The following is a 25,000-nucleotide window of genomic DNA, read 5'->3' as shown; positions in this document are numbered from 1 at the left end:
GTATCGCTTTAACGAGCTGTGTAGGAAAGGCCCTGGAGCATATGGTTACCCATCATCTCTTCTGGTTGTTAGAAATCAGGCAACTCCGTAGCCGCTCTCAGTGTGGATTCCAAGGATTTCAGTCCGCTGTCGACAATCTGACCATCCTAGAGGTGGATATTCAGCAAACTTTCCTCCGTAAGCATCACTGTATTGCCATATTCTACGATATAAGTAATTCATACGATACTACTTGGAGACACTGTATTCTTGCACAACTGCATCGATAAGGCTTTTGTGGACACCTCCCCATCTTCATACAGTCTTTCCTGGCTCAGCGGTTTTTTAAGATCCGTGTTGGTGACACGTGACACGCTGTCTGATCGTTTTGAGCAGGAGAATGGTGTTCCTCAGGCAGTGTTTCAACTGTCACCCTCTTTTCCGTAGCCATTAACAGAGTCCTGTACAGTGCTCCTTATTTGTAGACAATTTTGCTGTTTTCTGTTCCTCAACCAGTGTTGTAACGGCGAGCTGTCAGTTGCGACTTACACCGAGCAGGTTAGAGGAGTGGGCTGCAAAGACGGGTTTCCAGTTTTCTGCAGAGAGGTTGTGTGTGTGTGGGGGGGGGGGGGGGGTGCACATTTGAATCGTTCTTGTCGTCTTTTTAATTTGCCAGCCTTGAATATGGGGGACACCATCCTACATTTTCGAGACACAGTGCAGTTTCTGGTCCTCATGTTTGACTCCCAATTATTGTGTTTACCACACCTGTGAGACCTGAAGGCAGCGAACATCATAAAATGCCTTAGCCACAGGTCTTGGAGAGTGAACAGAGCACGTCTCCTCCAGTTTTATCGGGCTTTTGTGTGTTCGTGGCTGGACTGTGGTTGCACAGTGTATGGGTCAGCGAGGCTATCTTACTTGTGGATCATTGATGCTGTCCATCATGAGGGGATTTGGCTGGCCACGGGTGCTTATCAGACCAGTCCCATACCTAGCGTCTTTGCTGAGGTGGGGGAACTACCACTTACCATCTGGTGCCAGCTCCTCATGGTGCTTCAGGTGTGCAAGTTCCTTGCAGCTCGAACTTCACCCGCACACCATACTGTTACTCGTCCACCTCTGGTATGCCTTTTTCCCAACTATCCACATGCCACGATGCGATCTGGGATCTGCGGGCAGCATGTGCTGGAGTCATTCGGTGTGGAGCCAGTACGACCCAAATCCAGGGTTTTAACTGTCTATCACCTTGGTTACTGGAGAGACCCTTTGTGATTTTAGATTTGGTGTGGTGCATTAGAGATAGCACTTTTGCTTCCGTTTTCAATGTGATATTCTCTGATATTTTATCTGAGTACCATGACCAAGTAGCTGTTTTTACCGATGGGTCTAAGCAGGGGGACTCTGTTGGTTGCTCTATCGTTTCCCCAGATCGTGTCCTGAAGGTCAGACTGTCTCCAGAATTTACTGTCTTCAGCGCAGAATTATACATGATCTTGCAAGCACTGGAACAGATGAGACGTTCTCCTGGTGTTAAGTTTCTCATCTGCTCAGATTCTCTGAGCGCCCTTTACTCTCTCCAGCAGATACAGTAACCCATGATATCCAGGATGCCCTCCTACAACTACGACTTCTGGGGAAGGAGGTGTCTTTTTGCTGGGTCCCTGGGCACATTGGAATTGTGGGGAATGGAAGGGCAGATTGTGCAGCCAAGGAGGCGTGTCGTGATCCTCCATTATTTCGGTGTGCTTGCACCCTGTATGCTATCACCTCACTGTTGAGTTGTGTCGATGGGAAGACAAGTGGCCGGCAGTGACCAGTAATGCTAAATGTCATCAAGCAAATAACTCGGCTGTGGAGTACTTCCTTTCAGCCACATCGGCAGGATGAGGTCCTTCTTACTCTGCCTCACATAGGCCGTAGCCGTATGATGGATGGATTCTTACTCCAGTGAGAAGACCCTCCAATGTGTGTGGCCTGCAGATCACGGTGCGCCACATTTTATTGGACTGCATTTTATTTGCCGACCAGTGGACTGCTGTGGATTTGCAGTCTATTTTATTTAATGATCAAAAGATATGGTTTTAAAGGTTTGTGTATCGTCCAATGTTTTTAATAAGATTTTAGGGAGAGGTGGCTGGCTCACCCTAGTTTTTTGTAATAAATTTCCATAAAATGGATTTCATGAACACTGTTGTGCATACTTTGAAATTGGAATTTTAATATCTGTATTTCACTATTACGATACCAGCATTAAAAATCCATATCATGTATTATCTAAAAAGTTATTTTGGCTGCCAGCATGAGGCTACAGTTTTTTGGGATGACCTTTTTGTATTGGCTACTTGATTTTTCATACCAGGCAACAGAAAGTTAATTACTGTTCATTAAAGCCAGATTCCTTTCAGTAGTTAGTTTCATCCAATGTTCACCCACTACTTAAGTTTTACTATGCCAAATACATTTTTCACTCCTGCAACTAGAGCCTGTAGATCACTTGAACAGGTAACCAGATAAGCTAAAAGCATTAACTTCAGTCCGCTTGCGGACATAGCTTTATAACTGAAAAGCACTGTCTGCTGTATTGTACATGATATTAAGATATGTTTTTTGAGACATAAGCTAATGTTAGATGTGCTAAAATTGATTTTTTATAATATCACATTATAAGCTGAGGCGTGCAGCGCGGCCTGCCTGGGACAGTAGCCTCGACTGCTGGGCAAGCCTTGACTCGTGCTGCTAGGTCAACCAGCTGGGCTGTGTAGCAATCTGACAGAGTCAGAGTCCGCCAGTGCGGTTCGGCTACTCGTTGAGTCATGCGCGCACTGGGCATCACACAGTTGCAGGTGCGAAACAAAATCTCCATGGCCCGTTTGCAAGCGGTTTTTTGTATTTTTCCTCCGCACAGTATGTACCGACACAGTACTTCACCTCTGGTCTTATATTAAAATAACTGGTGGCTGTAACATCAGTAGCAAGATGCTTACTCAAATCTCCACTGTCACTCCTAATTATTAAATCAACATAACTGTTAGGTGCATGAGAAAAAACCCTGTACCCTACAATGCAGTGAAAATAATTCATTTTATTAGTGATTGTCCTACCAGCTTACTAATTAGAGAATTTTTGTAATACTAAATAAGTACATATTTAAAAGCTTTTACTGACTAACACAGACTGTTATACCACAGCACAATTTTTCTCATATTTTATGAAGTTTTTTCCCTCACGATGTACACCTTTCCGTATGCAAATCCTGGCTTCCGAGTGTAGTTTATTTGACAGAAATTTTGTTAAAAATATCAACAGTTGAAATTTATTGCTTCATGGACCGACCAAACACAAACTTGCATAATAAGGAAGACCATATGAATCTTTCATTAAAAGCTGTGGAGTTTGGGAAATCTGTCTAAATTCCAATCAAACTGAGTGGTTCGATACCCTTCACCATTTTATAGTAAAAATGTCAGGAATAAAATTAAGGAACAATTAAGGCATTTGGAAAAAAAATTTAACCACTATTTCCCCCTGCTCTATCCTGTAATAACAACTGGCTTTGCAGTCACTTGGGAAAGACAATTTTGGAATCCACATGAAGTACAAATTGAAACTAGCAGCTCCTCAAAACTTCCAGTGACTATGTTACTGAAAATAAGTTTTGTCAGCAATAAGTTTCCGGTTAAGCTTAAAGGCGGAGTTTCAAAAGCTATCAGATAATGTGGTAAGAAACTTATTACCTGTTTCATCCACATATCTGTGTGGAAAGGCTTTTCCGTCTTACATGTACATAAAAAAATAAATCCAGAAACGAACTTCACAGCAAAATGAAACTGTCTTTACCTTCTGTGGTTCCTGATTTCAAAGTTATGTGACATGCAAAGCAGGCAGATCCTCCTCAACAAATTCCAAGGAATAGTTGAGTCGGAGAGTTCCATAATGAAAATTTTAGATTAACAGGAAAGTATAAAATACTTCAATATTGTGTACTAACCTACCCATTGTGCAAAAGCTTCATCAGCACTTTTCATGTGGTACAGCTGAAATGTAAAGCATTATACAAGCATTATGGCTATTAAACTGTTTGCTTTGAATTCAATTACTTCTACACCACAGTGAGCACTGTTTTGTGTCACGTCCATCATTTTACATTATGCGTTATTTTTCTTAGTAAAGGATTGATGCCCTGTTCCTAGCACATTAAATCTTCATGATTCTCAAAGGAGTGCAGATGATACAGAAAGCAATTCCACATTCTGCACGTATGTGGCCAGTCAATCCCACCTCCCCAGCACTGCTTGTTTCTGCTTGCACTGAGCCCTGTTGACACTCGGGTTCAGGCAGGTACCTGAGAAGCCGTGGGCCTCGACGGCACATTGTGGCTCATGCTCTCTGTTGCTAATACAGCTGAACTCGACTCCCTGTGGTGTGGGCAACAGGATGGAACAGCCGACCATAGCCAGGCTAGGGCAAGTAAATGTGGCGCGATGGACAGCTCTGATTATAAGAAAGCCTTTCAACAACACAAACAAGCAGCACGTGGCACGTTTCCAATTGTTTCCAATTTGAAAAATGCTCTAATGTTTGACTCTGCTTATTGAAATTATTATTGGCCTGTTAATTAAAAATAAATATGCTTACCCTAAAAGTGGAAAGTCTTAATACTCCGCTTGTTATGCGGTATTTTATGCAAGCAATGCACAAAACTATGTACAAAATCTGTAATGCATTAGCCTGCAAGTCATCTTCAGTCAAATCATAAAATCTTCACTCCAAACATTAAATTTCATAAACTTCTATAAAAAAAATTCACATTGTCCTTTCCACAGTACAAATAAAAAACAGCCATCAGAGGCAGATGGTTATTACTTCTGACAGCTGATTGTCACTCACTGCCTGGCATAGACTGAAGTCACTGTTTGATCCAGAATGATCTGTGGGTGCGGACAGCTGATGGGACAATCAATTTTCTCACAGCAAGCCCTGTACTCGAGGCTAGGAAAGGCCTCTTGTGTCATACAAAAATATGATGTTTAACTGCATTGAAATTCTGCAATGTTGTGATGCGTTTCGCTCTCATCGTCTTCTTTCGAAGTGTCAGGATCATGTGGGTGTCCCAGCTGCCTCTTCCCTTCCTTCTGGTGTGGAGGATCAGACCGTCATTCAACTATCGGCGCATTCAGTCTTCCAAAGTGTCAGTAGCTGACATGGTCTCTGTGTATAGCTGCTAATGCAGGCTTCTGTGCAGAACTTAGCTTGTTCCTGTGCACAAGATTATCATGGAGCCTTTTCTCAACTGATTCTTTAATAATGCTCTCTGAAAACCTGTTAGATTGGTACAACATTTTTATCTGAAATTCAAGTCTATGTCTTTCATTGACGCTGTGCTCGGTCACTGCTGACCCTCTTTAGGCCCCTGATGTACGCATCTAAAGCCATCCTTACACCAAAATGATCACAAGCCAATGCACATTCTAAAACAATATTGTCAGGATTCATTAGTACACGTCGTCATAGGGAAAGCGCTAACGTCATTTTGGTACAGTGCATTATAGTTGTGATGGACCAAAAAATACAACTTGGTGTGGGAAAGGATAAATTTAATTGCCTCAAATTCCGGGGTTAATGATGTACTACAAAATTGGATCCTTCGACATATTTACTTCAGTCCTGAAAAACCAATCCACTGCATGCAAAAACAGTGGACACCCTATCGTTAACCGTTCCAAAGATAGTGCGTAGAGTAACTTCACATTCAGTTTAATGTCACAGTTGTCTATTGACTTTTACGTCATTTTGGCTCCCTTTGTACTATGGCATTAGACACAACAGCATAAGTGCAGATACAGCCTGTAGTCACTAAACAAAGACTATTTGTTTTTTAATACATGTCCAAAATGTGGAGCAACCTGTAGGTTTATACACACGTTGTCAGTGATACACTTGCAATATTGTTAATAACAGTGCTTATTCATTATTGTGCCTCATGGAACACATCGAAACAATGTTAGTTTCATCATTCAAGTCTTTACTGTTGTGCAGTCAACATGTTTTCCAGAGAAAGAAAAATTCTTAATCTTTTGAAGATTAAAAAGTGTACTATGGAAGAAAATTCAAGTTCATTTACCTTCCACAATGTGCTTTTGTTAACAGGCAGAAAAGCTTTTGCAGGCTGTGGTAAGTTATTTTTCATTACACCCAATAAATAACCCATTATTGTGATATCTAAACCTACATATTTTAATGGGATATACACAGTTGCAAGTTACAGAAGTTTGCTTATATGTAATTTCGTAAGTGTATTGCAGAAAATGTCAACCACATTAAAGACAGCAGTTCTGTGAAAGCTGAAGATGCTGAAAAACTGTTAAAAGCTGCCTATGCCTCAGATTTGGATTTATCATCTTACGACTCATTAAAGGATCCTAATTATCAACGAGCATCAAAGGACAGTAGTAATAAAAGTGATGGTACACTCAGCAGTGTTAATTTAATGGAACTGATTGAAGCTAAAAGGATGACTACAAAATTGTTTATGCAAAAATAATAACCCAAACAATATCTGTTGTATTTCGCAATATTGTACAACAGTATGCAAGGGAATAATTTGGACAGCAAAGAATTTGTAATTAGTAGTTTCCCTGCTTAAAAAAATAAAAAAACTAGCAGTACACAAAGTACCTTTCAGCTTCAGTTAACACTTAGGCTATGTTATAAATTTAAGAACATTTATTCTGTAAATTTTACACCCCTATATTATATTCCCTCAGTAAATTATTGTTTTTTAATTTTTAGTATATATATAGATCACCCTGTGACTTTCCTTCACAAATCGTTAAACATTCCACCTCTGCCAAATACTGAGTGACAAACCATTGCTACTGGCAATACAAATGTGCTCTTGGAAGACGGGAACAATCTAAATGAAACTTTAGAACAGTATGCCGCAAAAACTTTCATAAATAGTAGAAAGGTGTTAATAAATGAAGAATGTGATGAAGGAAATGAGACAAAGGTAAAACAGATGAATTGTTCAACATGAGAAATGGAAGAAAAATGACAGACTGAAAGGCAATCGGGGAAGCCATATATTTCTTCCAAAGGCAGACATGTCTCTGGACTGTCTATTGAACCAAAGGATTGCTCAAAGTGCGTAAGGAAATGCAACTGTAATTTCACAGAGGCTGATAGATTAAACATTCTCGAATGATTTTGTAATTAAGGTTAAATAGACAAGCAGTGGTCATCCATCAGTTCCATTTCAAAAGGTGGATCAGTGCAGTAATAGGACTTCTACAGGCTTGTTGAGGAGCAATTGACAAATAAATACTGTCTAAACAAAAATGGCCTGAAGGTACAGATCAGTCAGCCCTTTCGTGTGACGCTGGATTTGACTGAATCATTTGTATTCCAAAATCTGTTAAAAAGGAATGAACAGAACATAATGGTACAAACAAGCTGTTGCTAGATCAGCTATGAAAGAAAGAATTACATATCACATCAATAGCTTTCTAAACCTCCCTTTGTATTATGCCAGGAACAATTCGGAAAACGAGTACTTCTCTCATGAGTTAAGTCGTACAAAGTGTAAGTTAAAACTTTTGAAAATGATCACATCGCCCCTGAAGGGGAATCTCTTTATCAAAATATATGCTGATGGAAAATCACCAAGGAGTTGTGTGACATACACATAAAGCTGGCATTTGCGTTTCTTCATCTGAGAGATGAGTGTCAGTCTCATAAGGGTGGCGTTAGTAGCGCCGCTATAAGGATGCAAATCAGGTTTGCTTTAAATACACGCATTAATGGTCGTGAGCATTAGTTACCTTTGAGATACAACATGGTGAAATGATGTTCGTCAAGAATGCCTTCAAGGCGACAAAGGTGCCATTATCAGCATCTGAGTTTAAAATGTGAAAGGGCTATGAGAAGCTGGATGCTCCTTCTGCAATACTGCAGAAAGACTTGGCAGGAATGTAGCTACTGTATACGACTGTACGGTCACAAGGAGACCAGGCTCCAGATGACCACTTGGCAGTACCGAGAGGGAAGACCATCGTGTTCAGCGTATAGCTCTGGCACATTGTAATGCATCTGCAGCAGCAGTTGGTACCACAGTGACACAAACTTACAAATAGGTTACATTATGGACAGCTCTGAGATAGATGCCCTGTACCATACATTCCATGGATCCCAGACTGCCGCCATTTTTAACTTGGGTGGTGTCACGTGAGAGCTCATTGAAGGGTAGGGTAGAGGTCTGTTGTGTTTTCTGATGAAAGTTGGATCCAGTGATGGCCGTGTGTTGATTAAGAGGACAGTTGACAGCCTGCAGTCAACCTGTCTGCGTACTAGACAGACTGGACCTAAACCTGATTTTATCGTCTGACATGCAATTTTGCGAGAGCACGAGAATTCTATGCTTATCCCACACACCCTGACTGGAAATTATTATGCCAGTCTGATGATTCGACCTGTGCTGCCATTCGTGAACAGCATTGCAAGGGGTGTTTTCCAACAGGATAATGCTTGCCAACATACCACTGTTGTAATTCAACATGCTCTAAAATGTGTCAACATGTTGCCTTGGCCTGCTCAACCACCACGGGCCTCCATCACACAAACTGACATCAGCACTTGTACAGCACAATGCATATACATTTCCATGTTGCATTCAACATTCTGGCGGTTACACTGGTTGTTAATGTACCAGCAGTTCACATTTGCAATGGCTTATCTCTTACTTAACCTGTGATCTTGTGACGTTAATCACTTAAATATATTACCTAGACAAATGTATTCGCGAAATTTCATTACACGACATTATTTTTTGGTGCTGCTATTTTTCTCCACCAGTGTATTTAATACAGAATTTTACCTAGCCTTCCATGTACCTAAAAATTCCTGTGTTGTACATGCTACAGGTTCGCTCGTATGAATAGCATAGAGAAAGAAATTCACCAGTCAGAACAGGATGCTCGCATTGATTGAAATTGTGTAGCCAGGGCTACAAAAGACAGCGTAACATCAAAAGCTGCACCAGGAATAAACCATTTAGCCAGAATTTGATCTGGCTGCTGTCTGCTACAGTCCAAAGGGAAATGCTGAAGCATTGTTTTATCGACTACAGCTGGAACGTACAAGCTAACTGTCTACAGTACAGCTTCAAGAGCTGTCACACGGGGGGGGGGGGGAGGGGGGGGGTGACAGGACAGCCAAAAGTGCATCTGCAGAAATTGACGCATGCTTGTTTAATTTTCTAGACACAGATGCAGGAGGTCAAGACCAGAATTACTTTTCCAATAAATGTGGAGGGCAAAATGGAAATGCAATCACGTCTACTAGATTCCTGTATGCTGTTGAGCATCTTGATATCCCTGTAATAAATCATATGTTTTTTGAGCCAGGTCATTCGCAAACGGAATATGACTCAGTTCCTACGTCAATAGAAAAAAAAAGAAAAAAAACTGCTCGATGTATTTGATCCATCAGGATGGTTCACGGCAGTCAGAATGCTAAATAAAAGATATCTTGTTCTTGTACTTCAGCAGAAGGATATATTGTATTTGTCAGAACCGAGACACTACAAAATAAATAACAGTAAAGTTGATACTAATGGAAATAATGTAAACTGGCTCAAGATATTCTGGTTTCAATGTCAAAAAGAAAGCTCACAATGCATTTATTTTAAATATACCAACAATACTTGTGAAGAATTTAAAACATGGAAATCTCACACAGAGATAAAATGAGGTTTCAAGAATATATCACACTTCAGTCTTTGTATTCTTCTTCAGTTAACATACAGAAAGAAAAGCTTAAGGACCTTCTAGAGCTTTGCAACTTGGGAAACATACAACAGCAGTATTGTCACTCCTACAAGTCACTGATGACAGATACATCATCTGGTGAAGAAACAGATACTAATGTTGATGGTAATGATGACTAAAGTGATATTTTGTCATCCCCTCATGGTGATTATTCTTTGTATTGTTTAAAGTCAAATGGAAATATAAATATGAGCTATGTAATTTGTGAAGCATTGTAAAACACTTCTAAATCTGTAATACAAAATGTTAGGAAATTTTAATGGAAACTACCTAGAGCAGCAATACTTTTAAAGGCAAAACAACGTATAGTGAGTATAAAACCGCTGACAACCATGAACTATCCAGTGTCATGAACTTACGTGGTTATGATGATAATTTTTAAATGACATAAATGTCTCGTCTTCTGGGCACAAACTACTTCTAAGTGGCGGGTGCTCAGTTTTAAGTTTTAAATGAGAATCAAATGCTCAGTGATTTAAGAAATTCTTCCATGTAACACAATCCATCTTGCATACAAGGAAATTTACTTTGAAAGTAAAGCTTTTCAAATCACAATCCGCAACATTTTCCCATGACTTGTTACAAATACATTCATTTCAGCAGTCCCAGAAAACACTTTACTGCGTGTGCACAGCTACGATGATGTAGGAAGCCTGTCTGTTCATACGTACCTAGCATTAAGAGGTTTCACATTGTACCGTAAAAGAAACAGGAAATCACAGGATACTCAAAGAATCAAAATTTCATAAACTGTACTAAAATGCATAATTCGGCTCCAAGTGCATGTTTGTATGTCCAGATTCACAATGAAGTAGCCCCCAAACTGATATTAAGCTTTTCAGTGTGCTTTTTGGGAAACAAATTTTTTTGTATCCCTTCTGGAAGGCGGCACTTAGGTCTGCTCTTGTAAACTGAAGGGTAGGCCGAATGTAGGAAGCAAGTAGGAGCAGGTGAGCTAAAAATCTCGGTACTGCCAGGAAAGTAAAAGTACATTTAATAGAGAATATTAGTCAATGACACACAACTTTTGGTAAAGATGAGCACGTAGGTGCGAAGCCGTTGTCCATGTATCGAAGCTAGCAGTTACTAGTAGTTGGACAAACTATCATTGAAGTAACAAAGGCAAAGTCTGTAATGGCTAGCCCCCTATGAAGTAGAAGCTAAGTTGCTTGGTCGTCTGCTCTTGATCAACTGGCTGAACTTTGAGCAGTGCTCATAGAGCTGCACAGCGTCAGCTAGAGGGCGCTGTCGTTGGTGTCTGTGTTGTAGCACCAACCTAAGAACTTGTACCTATGCTGTGGCATCGTAGCTATCAATACCACATCCCTCCCCCCTGAAAAGGTGCACCGTCGTTGAGAAGGGTTACAGACGCCAGGTGGAGCGACCACGGACGGTGCAACTGAGGGGGCAAACAGCAGAAATGCTGGGGCGTGCTGGCTACCTGCATCCCCAAATTGCTCGCGAGGGGGTGAGGAAAATGCCCTGTTGAAAACCTCCACAGGACGCGCAGCGCCGCTGGGTATGCTCGGATGAGGGGGCGGAGCAACGACCTCAATGGGCCACCGGGGGTGGCTGCATGATGGCAGCCTCCGCGTCCATCAGTTCTGGCACCGCGGAGGAACACGGTGGCGGCCAGAGGTGGGGTCTTGGCGGCAGCAAGAGGCGCCTGCCCAATGCAGGAGACCGGTCCGGCAGGAACACCCGCAGTGGAGGCGCGAATGGCGGAGGCGCTGTCGGAGTCGAGGGCTGAGGCGGTGGAAGCCACGAAGCCTCCAATTCTGCTAGAAAACAACCAGCGGCAGAAAACCGAGGATGGCACAAATGGATCTGGTTCCGGTGTCGCTTGACAGTGCTGGAGGGACCAGAAATCACAAATAAGGCGCGGACAAACTGACGAAGAATACGCCCCTGCTCCCAGCACTACCTGCCAGAGAAAACGCGAAAGAACACCAAATCATGCGGCGCCAAGCCAGAACGAGGCGCAGTGGCGGGTGCAATAGCTGCAGAAGCGATCGATGGGAGCGGCCATGTAGCAATTTCGCTGGGGAACGGGTGCCACGCGGCTCGGAGCGATATGAAGCAAGGAAAGTGCATAGTGCGTGTCGCGCAGCTTACTCATCTGTGATTTAAATGTATGTACAAAGCGTTCAGCCTCGCCGTTCGACTGGGGGTGGAACGGGGCTGAGGTCAGATGGATGCCTTAGTAGCACAGAATACTTCAAACTCGGAGGACACAAATGGGGTGGGGGGGGGGGGGCATTGTCGGAGTCAATAACTTCAGGAAAGCCCTCAGTACAAAAAATAGACGTCAAAGCCCAAACAGTACGGCAGATGTAGTAGAAGACATAGATACAATAAAAGGAAACTTACTGTACGCATCAATAACTATCAACCAGCAGCTGTCCCTGAAGGGAACCGTAAAATCAATATGAACGCGCTGCCAAGGCACCTTAGAAATCGGCCACGCAAAGAAGCGCTGGTGGGGAGCAGAGTGATGCTCCGTACAAGAGCGACAGTTAGCAAGCAAAGTCTCAATTTGTTTATCAATGCTGCCCCAAGTGCAGTGGCGACGCGCTAATTGCTTCGTCTGCTTAATACCCCAATGACCACCGTGCAGCAATCGGAGGATTTCCGACTGCAACGAACGAGGTACAACCACACTGATCATTGTCAGTTCGTAACAAGATAACACTGTGGTGTACAGACAAATTGTGACGTGCGTGAAGTAATGTCGAACAAATGGATCACGAATCTGCGTAGCAGATAGAGGCCATTGATTACGAATATACCGCAAAACAATCAGCAAAGAAGCATCGGCGGCTGTCGCGAATGCAATGCGACGAAAATCCACTGGAAAACAATAAGCTATTTCTATATCTTGCGAAGCAATAAACATGCAGGATAATTTAGAAGAGTCAAACACTCTGTCAGGACTGATAGGCAGACGAGGCAAAGCATCAGCATTGCCATGCTGAGCCATAGGCCGAAACAAAATTTCGTAATTGTAGTTAGACAAAAACAAGGACTAACATTGCAACTTTTGTGCAGTACGGTCCGGAACTGTCTTTGACGGGTGAAACGACAATGTCAAAGGCTTATGGTCAGTGACCAAATAGAACTTGAGACCATACAAAAAATATCATGAAACTTTGTCACTCCATATACAATAGCTAAAGCTTCTTTCTCGATTTGAGAATAGTTTTGCTGGGCAGAATTGAGCAGCTTACACGAAAAAGCGATCGACAGAATTAATGCGGTTCGAGAGAACTGCTCCGATGCCATGAGAAGTTGCATCGACCGCCAAAACAACTGGTTTGGAGCTATCGAAAGGAATCAAACAGCAATCACTCAGCAAAGCAGATTTTAGCTTGTGGAAAGCAGCGTCACATTCCGAAGACCAAACAAAAGGAACATTCTTACGCCGAAGGCAATGCAAAGGCATTGCATTTGATATAAACCGAATATAATACGTAATTTTGCCCAACACAGACTGAAGTTCTTTCAAGTTCCTGGGTGCTGGCAAGTCTCTAATCGCACAAAGATGTGACAACGAGGGGTTGATACCCAGTCCGTTAATCATATGTACTAAATACTGAATCTGTGTTTGAAAAAATTTGCACTTGTCTCTGTTACACTTTAGTCCTGCCTGCAAAACTACAGCAAATAAGGAAGGCCAATTCTGCAAATGTTCTTCAGGGGTGCAACCTGATACAACTATATCGTCAAGATAATTTGAGCAACCAGGGACAGTGACACACAACTGCTGCAAGTAAGACTGAAAAATAGCAGGAGGCGAAGCACAACCGAACGGAAGGTGTCGAAACTTGAAGCCAAGGTGGGAGTTGGTCACAAAATAGCGTTGTGACTGTTTGTCGAGTGGAATTTGAAAGTATGGGTCCCGCTAGTCAATCGTGGAAAAGAATTTTCCCCCACCAAGCTTATCAAAAAATGTCTTCAGGATGCGGTAAGGGAAACGTAGCTACCACTGTCTGGGGATTTATGGTAGACTTAGACAGCACGAATATGGAGATGACCGGTTTTTTTTACTCACTATAGGTGAAGTCTGTGGCGAAGCAGAAACAGGTTCAATGACACCACTGTCTTGCAAATGCTGAAGTTCAGCAGCTACGGGTTTGCGCAGTGTGTTGCGGTATCAGGAATGTGCACCGGAAAATAGGCATAGCATTGTCTTTAACTAAAACATGCGCTGCAAAGTCTGTGGCACAACCAAGACCATCAGAAAAGAGTTCAGCAAAATCATCGCATAGTGCAGCAACACTGTCTGCGTGGTCACTAGCGTTGATGCAATGTGCATTGTCCTGAATTGCAAGGCCAAAAAGTTCAAATGCATCCATGCCAAAAATGTTCGTAGCATCACTAGAGTGGAGCACATGGAAAGACACTGTATGTGTCATTGTGCCATACGTAGCTTACCAACTACAAATGCCACACACTCATATTTCCTGTCCAGTAAATGCAGTCAGCGTGGAATGCGAATGACGAAGCGGGGTAGAACCAAGCAAGTTATATGTTGATCTGTTCAGTAAAGAAACTGATGCACCAGTGTCCAGCTGCATGTAAACCAAACGTCCACAAATGTTCAAAGTCATAGAAAGTTTCCTCGCATTGCACTGAATGCGAGAGGAAGTGTCTGGCAAAACTTGAATCACACAACGCGCTGTAGAAGCACGTGAAGCAGAAGGCTGTGAATGAATGACATTAACGTCCATAGGCTGATGTGAATCATGATGATGGTGGTGACGCCCACGCGAGTCATGTGAACGGGGGACAGATTGTGAATTAGAATTTCTCTTACTACTCACAGCTTGCACATGTCCTTTCTTATTACAAAAATAACATCGTGCTTAATCGGATGGGCAACTGTCCCATGGGTGGACACGAAAACAGTTCGGACATGATTTCAGTTTCTGAGTAGGTGCCTGGTTTGAAACTTTTTTACTTGCGTGCAAGCAGTGTGGCGTGTGGTGGGCTGGGAGGGAGGGCAAGTGTTGTGCCACGCTAACAATACACACACCCGGGGTCACATCGAACACGGAAGTAGTCAGTCATATCTAAGGTATCTTGTCTCTCTAGCAAGTGCACTACTTCCTGCAAAGACGGGTTTTTAAATCGTAAGATTTGCTTGCAGATGCGGTGGTCCGCCACATTCTGTGCAACAGCGTCTCTAATGATGATACCTGCATATGAGCGTCCACATGAGCAATTAAAGTCACAATCAGATGTTAGTCCCTGAATGTCCACTAACCAAGATTTATTGGACCGAGTATAGCCACGCCAGAGACAAAAGAATTTGTAGTGGGTAGTTACTACATTTACACTGTCACGGGAGTGGGAGTTCAAAGCAGCAATCACTTAATCGTAAGTTTTAGTTTTTGGGCGGGTGGGGGGAAACAATTTTATGAGCACACGGTGTAACACAACACCCGCGTTGGTAATGACAAAGGCAAGCCGCTCTGTACCTGGTCGCATTCGGGAGGACGACGGTTCAATCCCGTCTCCGGCCATCCTGATTTAGGTTTTCCGTGATTTCCCTAAATCATTTCAGGCAAATGCCGGGATGGTTCCTTTGAAAGGGCACGGCCGATTTCCTTCCCAATCCTTCCCTAACCCGAGCTTGCGCTCCGTCTCTAATGACCTCGTTGTCGACGGGACGTTAAACACTAACCACCACCATCTGTACCTGGTATGTTGTATGCTGCAAAGTGTGCCTCGAGCTGGCCAATGTATTCTGGACAGCTTTCAACGTCAGGATTGAAGGCATGAAATGGCGGCGACATGGGCGCCTGGAAGGCAGCGCGTGGGTTTGCTCCTGTAAACTGAAGGGTAGGCCGAATGTAGGAAGCGAGTGGGAGTAGGTGAGGTAAATATCTCGGTACTGCCAGTAAAGTAAAAGTACATTTAATAGAGAATATACCGTGAAACCCACAGGTAGTTGACTGTCTTTTAAAATAATCAGATTGAATCACGTTTAGTTGTTGTATTCGATATGAAAGGGGTGTTAAAATGGGTCTGAATCGTTCATGTAGATACCATAACTAACAACATCAGAGCAATATAAACTGCTTGAGTACTGAGGAACCACTGCAGTGTGCATGTTGAGATTCATACTTGAGCGTCGGTGTCGGAGGCGCCATAGTAGCTACAGTTCGTAGTGTGACGAGTCCATTTACAGCAGCAAGCAGATGCATCATTTGCTGAGCCTGAAATCGTACAATATTGGAAAGCGAAGCCTGTTCCTGTGGCGAAGCCATGGTTTACACAAAAGAAAACCGTATAGCGAATGGTGGAAGTATTCATACACTCAGTCACACAGCAAAGGGATAAAATTAAAGCAGTACCACGCGAAAAAGGGACAGGAAAAAAAAGCAGCATCCTTGTCGGCACTCTTTTGTATCCCGCCTGGAAGGCAGCGCGTGGGTTTGCTCCTGTAAACTGAAGGGTAGGCCGAATGTAGGAAGCGAGTGGGAGTAGGTGAGGTAAATATCTCGGTACTGTCAGTAAAGTAAAAGTACATTTAATAGACAATATTAGTCAATGACATACACAACTTTTGGTAAAGATGAGCTCGTAGGTGCGAAGCCGTTGTCCATGTATAGAAGCTAGTAGTTGGACAAACTATCATTGAAGTAACAAAGGCGAAGTCTGTAATGTCTAGCCCCCCTATGAAGTAGAAGCTAAATTGCTTGGTCGTCTGCTCTTGATCAACTGGCTGAATCTGGAGCGGCACTCGTAGAGCTGCACAGTGCCGGCTGGAGGGCACTGTCGTCGGTGTTTGTGCCGTAGTGCCAACCTAAAAACTTGTACCTATGTCACGGCATCGTAGCTATCGATACCACACGAATTTTGTGTACCAGTACAGTATTACCACCTGTTTGGTTCTTTATTATGGTATAATGCCATATGTGCCACAAGATGAAAACGTGTAACTGAAATTCAGCGAACAGTTGAAAGTAGCCAGTAGTGTGGAATGAAACACTTCATTACAAATCGACTGCCTCTGATGAAAAGATCTATAAAAGCCAAATTTCTTTTGCAAGCCGATAAAAAATTTCATTGTTCTGCTAGGCGATTCATGCTTGACTCTGGAAAATGTGGAAGTAAAATCAGAGAACTGAAACTAACAATAACCTCCCATAATTATGTGAATGTATTTTAATTCACTTCATAGCTTACCAGCCACAAAAATTTGATATGTTTTCATTTGATGTGATATCTGTTAACAAAGAAACAGCAAAGTACTGTACCCATCTCAGAATAACAGAGTGAGTGACAGCGAAGGATAGCGGAGCTTGGAAGAGGGCGATGTCAGTTCGCCCGCACGTGCACAGCAGCAACAGCGTTGCGGTTCCTAACGGTACTAGTTTCTAAAGCCGTCTTGTGACGTGAGATATTGAGTTCCCTTTGCAGGATCTTAATATCCCTGTGGCTTAACAAACGCACTCTCGTTTATAAAACCATACCGTGAAACCCACAGGTAGTTGACTGTCTTTTAAAATAATCAGATTGAATCACGTTTAGTTGTTGTATTCGATATGAAAGGGGTGTTAAAATGGGTCTGAATCGTTCATGTAAATACCATAACTAACAACATCAGAGCAATATAAACTGCTTGAGTACTGAGGAACCACTGCAGTGTGCATGTTGAGATTTATACTTGTGCAGAGTCCTTAATAATGACATGAGATTTATTGTGCAAATGTGGTACACATCATTCAGTGAAAAATATGAAACAAACACAAAAATAAAGATGAATTGAGGCAAACGGTAAATGCGACTTAGTTCAGAATCACTTTCTTCCTCTACACTGTTCTCATCTGAGCTCTGATCCATGAATGAGTTACTAGATTTTCCCAAGTATATATATTTTCAGTATTACTCTGTACACTCACTTTTTTCCATGCTTCTTTAACAACCGTTCCTTTGTGGCATGCAACATTTTCCACTTCTCTGGCATTATTTGTGCCACTGCTTCCTCTAACAGTCTTTGAATTACTGTCACAGTGATGTGTTTGTTATTTGTTTCCCCGCAATTTTTAATCTGTGCCCAAATCATTACAACTGTGTTAAAATGGTAGTGGTATGGTGGGAGTTTAAGGGCTCAGAGCACGTTCTTTAGCTACCTTGTTGAAACTGTGGCCTTTTTTTGTGAGCTTCGCTTCACATAAACATACTGAATTTTCACATTATGGCGGTTAAACCGTGGTTTTCCAATAGTTGCCCCTTGAACCACTCATAAAACTATTGTGGTTCATCTCCTCATGGTAGTTGCTTGTTCTCCTCGATCTGTAAACGAGGAGATAGGTACGAAACCAGATGCAGTTAAAGTATACAAGACAATAATTCTCGCGCCATTTCCCACGGGAACAGTAGAACATCCACATATGCTATCATCTGTCAAGTCTTTACTGATGGGATGACTGGCATTTAACCAGGTTTTGTCGAGCCACACAATGTATTCAAAAGGTAGTTCAACGATATTTCTTAAAAATATTTACCGTCCATTAAGTTTTTTGTACCGAAAACCGAGGGCTCTGACAACCGTTAACAAAAACATCTTGCGGCCACTGAATAACTCTGCCCTGTGAAGAGTAATGCACAGCTTTTTAATACACATATGTTCTTTTCGTAATACCCATATATTCATTGTTTTAGTCTTCAAAGTCCAGTATTGTCACACTTTCACCCTTACTTCACTACTCCCATAGCTCTCTGATTCTAACGATTAAGTTACTGTTAATATACTACTTTATTCATTAGCAACACAATCCTAGATATACTGTTTTCTCCATCCTCCTTTTACATTATTACTCTACTTCACAATCATTTTTTGTGGTTGTTTCCTTTTACATTATTATTTTCTGTCATTACTTATTTTCTCTTATTTTAACAGCACACTGAGTCTCCACGTATTGTCGATCTCTGTAAGATTCATGCCCTCTGTACGGCCACACTATCTCTGGGCCAACGTGCCCGTCCTTGAACCGCACTCCGCCCTCCCCCCCCCCCCCCCCCCCCGCACTGCTGTCGTTGTCTCCACTTCCGCCTGCTGCGTCCCCATCCCCTCCTCGCTGCATTCCACAAAGCGCCCCAGTTCCTTCCATCTGCCAGCTTACAGCCAGAAAAAGTCAGGATGGTGCTACATTGCAGATCGCCCATACTAATATTCAGTCTTTACCAGCCCACATAACTGAGTTCTGCTGAATATTCCAGGATCTCAGGTTCTACGTTATACTCCTATCAGAGATGTGGCTGAAGCAGAGTATCCCTTCTGGCTCTGTAAATCTTGATGGTTACGTCTTTCTGAGACATGCCAGATGCAAGAGATGGGGCGCGGTGGGGGAGGGGGTGGGTGGTGTAGCAGCTCATGTAAGAGCAAATTTGTTCCTCAAGATTGTGTTCACGTCTCAGAACGAAGACAAACAGCCTGAATACGTGTTCATTGAAACTAAAACTTTAAACAGAAAATGGCTTGTCTGTGTTGTATATAATCCCCCTGAAGTTGGAAGGGCTCTATAGTTTTGAATCTGCACTCTCATATCTAGGATGCCTGTACAAACACGTAATAGTAGCTGGAGATGTGAACATAAATTTCCTAAACAGCAGTCCTTCAGTGTCAAAATTCACGCGCATTCTTCCCTGTTCAAATCTTACACTTATTCCGCTTGGGCCTACTCACCATACAGTAGACACTCACACGTTTATATTTTCGTTACTTAAATTCTGAATAGAGTTATTCACACGGACCTGATCTTGGCACCTGGTCTGTTCGCCCATGATATAATATTCATGACCTACTCGCTGCAATGCCCGAAGACCAAACTGCAAGTGGCTACTTTTAGGGATTTCAAGCGCATAAATATGCCTGAGATTATAGCAGACGCCTATGATATCTCTTGGCAGGCACTGCCTGGTAACAGTTCCGACATAAATAACGATGTGTCTTATTTCACTGAGAGCATCAATAAATTATATGATAAACATGCTCCCTTAAAAACAGTGAGCGTAAGGAGAAAGCCTGTTCCATGGCTCACAGATCACCTCAAACACGTAATGAACGTCAGAGACGCAGCACATAGGACATACAAACGGCACTCGACCGCTGATAGCTATTCCACCTACAAGCAACTACGCAATCGAATCAGTCAGTCTGTGATAAATACAAAACTCAGATATGCCCACTCACTAGCTGAGAAAATCCACAGGCCTGCTGTCTTGTGGAAAAATCTTCGAGGCCTAGGTATAGGCAAATCTAAATCTGCTGGTGAACCTCTCGTTACAGCTGAGGATCTAAACGATTACTTTGCCACATCTCCACTCGACCAAGACATAAGTGCTCGAGCCATAGATGCCCTTGGCCTTAACGTTCAAGTATGTGGTACAACCGAAAAAAATTTTATGCAGCTGGTAAGCCCTAACACGGTCAGGAAATCCATAGCGCGAATTCATTCGGCAGCTGCAGGACATGATAATATAACGGTGCAAATCATCAATTTTCTTGTCATCCCATTACTGGCCAAAATAACTGACATCTTTAACCACTCTCTGACGTGCAGCATTTTTCCTACAGCGTTGAAGAAGGGGCTCATAAAACCATTACCAAAAAAGGAATCTGCCAAACAAACGTAGAACAAGGGGCTCATAAAACCATTACCAAAGAAGGAATCTTTAGAATACATAGTCCACGAACATGTTACCAATTATTTAACATTGAATAATCTCTTAGATGAATACCAGTCTGGTTTCTGGCAAAATCGCAACACGACTGCTCTTATAAAATTGACTGACGAATTAAAACATGCCATGGATAAACAACAGGCTATTATTATGTGCTTCCTGGGCTTCATCAAAGTTTTCGACACTGTTGACTTGGACATTCTACTTGCTAAAATGAGACGTCAAAGTTTTTTTTCAGGTGTTGTACAGTGGTTCCACTCATACCTTACATCCTGCCAGCAGTGTGTAATGCTAGGTACTAAAAGGTAGCAAAGGAAGGATGTTGTATCAGGGGTACCACAAGGATCAGTATTGGGCCCATTACTATTCTCATTATCTGTTAATGATGTGTCAACTATTCTCTCCCACTGCAGATACCACTTATACACTGACGTCCTTCAGTTACATCTCAGTGCAAGTCCAGCAAACCTGCACACAGCCATCAATCATGTAAATGCTGACTTACTTGCTTCATCAGAATGGTTGCAGAACTTGGTCTGAAACTAAACCCTTCCAAAATGCAAGCAACCTTAGTCGTCCACAAAAGTCTTATTACAACAAAGCACAGAAAATCTCTTCCATGCTTAATTTTAAATGGCACCGAAATAACCATTTCTCCTTCTGCAAAGAACTAGAGGATAATCCTTGACCGCCACTTAGACTGGACTGAACTGAACACACTACTGCAGTCTGTAAGAAAGTTTTTGTATCCTTTCATTGTCTACAGAAGTATAAAAAAGTATTTCCATTCGAGCTTAATAAGAAGCTAGTAGAATCTCTAACACTCTCTATTCTTGACTATGGCGATGCAATTCTTCAAGGAATTTGATATGAAAACTCTCACAGGCTTGAATTGGCGATGAATGCTTGCGTACAATATATTGGTGACGTTAGTTATTACGATCATATCACTCCAGCCTATGAACAATTATCGTGGCTACATGCTGATAAACGTAGGGACTACCATACTTTGTTTACTCCATCGTCTTCTCAATCATCAGACTCCCTCTTACTTATCTTCAGCCATTACATTACTATCTGAACAGCACAGCAGAAATACTCGTTCTCAACAAAGTAAGATCCTCTCAGTACCACCACACAACACTATCATGTTTTCTAAATCATTTTCTGTATCCAGAGCCCGACATTGGAACAATCTTCCTCAAAATATCAGAGAAATTAAATCACTTACAGGCTTCAAAAAGCAACTGATGGCTCACCTTATCTCTCAATAGCTAACTCTCCCACATACTGGTCTGCAGCCCACTCTCTTCCATCCCTCCCTCCCCCTACAACTTTTCCCTTCTCCTCACTTACAGAGTTATCTACTTAAATCAAGTCCTCTCCTAACAGTCACTATAACTGTCATTCCAATTTTCTTGTTCTTCGTCCTTTCTTATTCTAACAATAGTAAACATGATCTAAGTTGTTTTAAACTAGTCTATATAATTTTTAATGCACTTTATTTATTACTGTTATTATTGTCATTTATCCTAACTTTCATTATTGTCAACTAATTATTATTATTATTATTATTATTTCTTTCCTTTCTCAGACCTTAGGTCTGGTTCGAAATGAAAGTGACGCGGACCTTGATCAAGCGTGACTTCCTTTTAACTGTACGGTATATGTTACATTGCATTTAGGAACTTTTGGGTAATTGAACATGTATCAATAATTACAGATTTCTGTAGTTGTATATACGTTTGGATGTAGCTGTATTGTGTTGATGTACTGGTGGATATTGTGTGGTATGACTCCTGTAGTTGATAGTATAATTGGTATAATGTCAACTTTATCCTGATGCCACATGTCCTTGACTTCCTCAGCCAGTTGGATGAATTTTTCAATTTTTTCTCCTGTTTTCTTCTGTATTTTTGTTGTATTGGGTATGGATATTTCGATCAGTTGTGTTGATTTCTTCTTTTTATTGGTGAGTATGATGTCAGATTTGTTATGTGGTGGTGTTTTATCTGTTATAATGGTTCTGTTCCAGTATAATTTGTATTCATCATTCTCCAGTACATTTTGTGGTGCATACTTGTATGTAGGAATATGTTCTATTAGTTTATGTTGTATGGTAAGTTGTTGGTGTATTATTTTTGCTACGTTGTCATGTCTTGTGGTGTATTCTGTATTTGCTAGTATTGTACATCTGCTTGTGATGTGATCTACTGTTTCTATTTGTTGTTTGCAAAGTCTGCATTTATCTGTTGTGGTATTGGGATCTTTAATAATATGCTTGCTGTAATATCTGGTGTTTATTGTTTGATCCTGTACAGAGGTCTAAGGTTAGAGATTTTCAACCTCTCAGGAAACACACCTTCGCTGAAAGACAAATTGGCAATATGTACCAGTGGCTTTATAATTTGTTGGGCAACTTTTTTTTATTATTGACACAGGCACTTCATCAACACCTGCAGACATTTTTGATTTTAGACTCTTTATTACCTTTAATATTTCATTATCATTTGTGGGAGTTAACAATATATTACTGTCTACTTTTGGGGCTGTTAATTTCTCATGTTTAGTAAAGTTTTTACTAAATGACACTGGTACACTTAAAAAGTAATTATTAATGTAATTTGCCAGAGTTTCATCTTTTAATTCAATATTTTCACTATTTTTGAGTAATATTTCTTGATCCTTGAGGCCCTTATCTGTTTCCCTTTTCACAATTTCCCAAATAGTTTTTGATTTATTGCCTGATTTTCTTATTAATTTATCATTACTTAGTAATTTTGCTTTTGTAATTACTTTTCTATATATTTTTTTAATTTGTTACATATTCTTTAAACTTGGGGTCAGTCCAACTTTTCAGTCTATAGTTAGGCATTTTCATGGTCCTGGAGGAATTTCTAATACCTGTTGTGATCCAGGAGTTAGCATGTGTATGCCCATATGTGTTTGTTTTGACAAGTTTCTTAGGAAAACACATTTCAAAATTCAACAAACAGGGAAGAAAAAACATTATATGCAGTGTTTGTGCTAGTTTGTAACAGTTCTTCTGCCCATGATTGGTTAGTCAGTGTATTTATGAAGTGACTGCAACTATTTGTGGAGAAGGTTCTTTTGTACATTGGGTATGAACTATTTTTGGTCACAAGGGCTATGGGAAATTTAAGGATAAGTGCATTGTGATCAGATATTCCTAGGTCAACATTTATTACATCTATATCTATGGCATCTGTATTTGTGAAGATATTATCTATGAGACTTTTTGAAGAATTTGTTATTCTTGTAGGGTTAGTTATATGTGGATACAAATTGAAGCTATGTAAAACATTCAGGAACTGATCTTTGGATGCACCTTCAGTCAATAAGTTGACATTAAAATCTCCACTTATAATTATTGTTGATTTTTTTTATGATGTAATATTTTGAGCAATGCCTCTAACTTATTTCTAAAAATTTCAGGACCACCACATGGTGATCTGTACACTAACATTATTATTAATTTACTCTTTTGCATATTCAACTGTATTGCTGCAGCCTCAAAATGTTTTCTTCATTCAAGGATTCAGTTACAGTCATATTTTTAACCTTTACTCCAGGTTTTACATAAATGCAACCACCACCATGTCTTGTTTCCTTCCTGCAAAAATGGCTTACTATTTTGTATGGGAAAATGCAAATATTTTCAAGTTCATAACTCATGCACCAATGTTCTTGAATGCAAATACAATCTATACTAGCTTCACTGGCTGCAATCTCAAGTTCTAATATTTTATTTTTAATGCATTGTCTGTTAAGGCTCATTATTTTTAAATTATTGAAATTAGAGAGGAGTTTGTACTCATGCTTCCCAATGTTACCAGCTGTTCCTTGCTGAGGCTGGGTACCAAAAATCCTTAAGAATTACACGTTTCCTGCTCCTTGTATTTCTTACCCCTGGACGTGCCACCATACTTGTTGTATCTGTAGTTGTAGCTGCTGTTTCAGTGGACGCTGGAGGTGTTTCTGAAGCTGATGATTCAGTTGATGTTGGAGATGCTGCCAGTTTTGATGCTGAGTCTGGTTTTGTAAGTGATGTTCCAATTGATACTGGAACTTTTGCTGAAACTGTATTTTCGTTTAAATCTTGAACTACATTTGGCACTGACGTTACTGTGGACGTTGAAGCTGCGTATGAAGCTGATAAATGATGCTCCGATGGTGTTGATTTTTCTTCTGTTGATGATATCTGAGTGGCATTTTGTACCACTGTTCTTGCCTGATTGATGGACTAGTAACAGATTCTGGAAATGATTTTGAACCTGCTGGGGAGGGTGGTACATCTGCTGCTGATGTTAATGGTTCAGCTGTTTTTGACGATTTCGACACTACTGACAATTTGGCTGATGTGGCTGCTGTACTGGACAACACTTCAGATTTTTTTACTTCTTCTAACATCAAAGAATCTTCTGTTGCTACCAGTGATTGTGGGACATCAGCTCTTCCTATTTCCACTAATGTTGATA

General features: G+C 41.2%; 2 protein-coding genes across 2 annotated transcripts in view; one reads left to right on the top strand and one right to left on the bottom strand.

Annotated features, from left to right (window-relative positions):
• Positions 1-6,071: 6,071 nt before the first annotated feature.
• On the top strand, positions 6,072-6,581 carry LOC126248559 (uncharacterized). Its single transcript, XM_049949647.1, has 2 exons — positions 6,072-6,153; positions 6,285-6,581. The coding sequence occupies exons 1-2, from the start codon at positions 6,078-6,080 to the stop codon at positions 6,521-6,523; spliced, it is 315 nt and encodes a 104-aa protein (XP_049805604.1). The 5' UTR covers positions 6,072-6,077; the 3' UTR covers positions 6,524-6,581.
• A 4,776-nt stretch (positions 6,582-11,357) lies between these two features.
• The window catches only part of LOC126249365 (WAS/WASL-interacting protein family member 3-like), a 54,845-nt gene continuing 41,202 nt past the window's right edge, over positions 11,358-25,000 (bottom strand). Inside the window, exon 6 of the mRNA XM_049951018.1 lies at positions 11,358-11,587. Within this exon, the coding sequence (XP_049806975.1) occupies positions 11,358-11,587 (230 nt within the window). The remainder of the gene's footprint in view (positions 11,588-25,000) is intronic.

Source organism: Schistocerca nitens, chromosome 3, assembly GCF_023898315.1.
Source record: "Schistocerca nitens isolate TAMUIC-IGC-003100 chromosome 3, iqSchNite1.1, whole genome shotgun sequence".
NCBI classification, from domain to species: domain Eukaryota; kingdom Metazoa; phylum Arthropoda; class Insecta; order Orthoptera; family Acrididae; genus Schistocerca; species Schistocerca nitens.
Note: the sequence above shows the minus strand (reverse complement) of the source record. Positions and strands in the feature narration are given on the sequence as shown.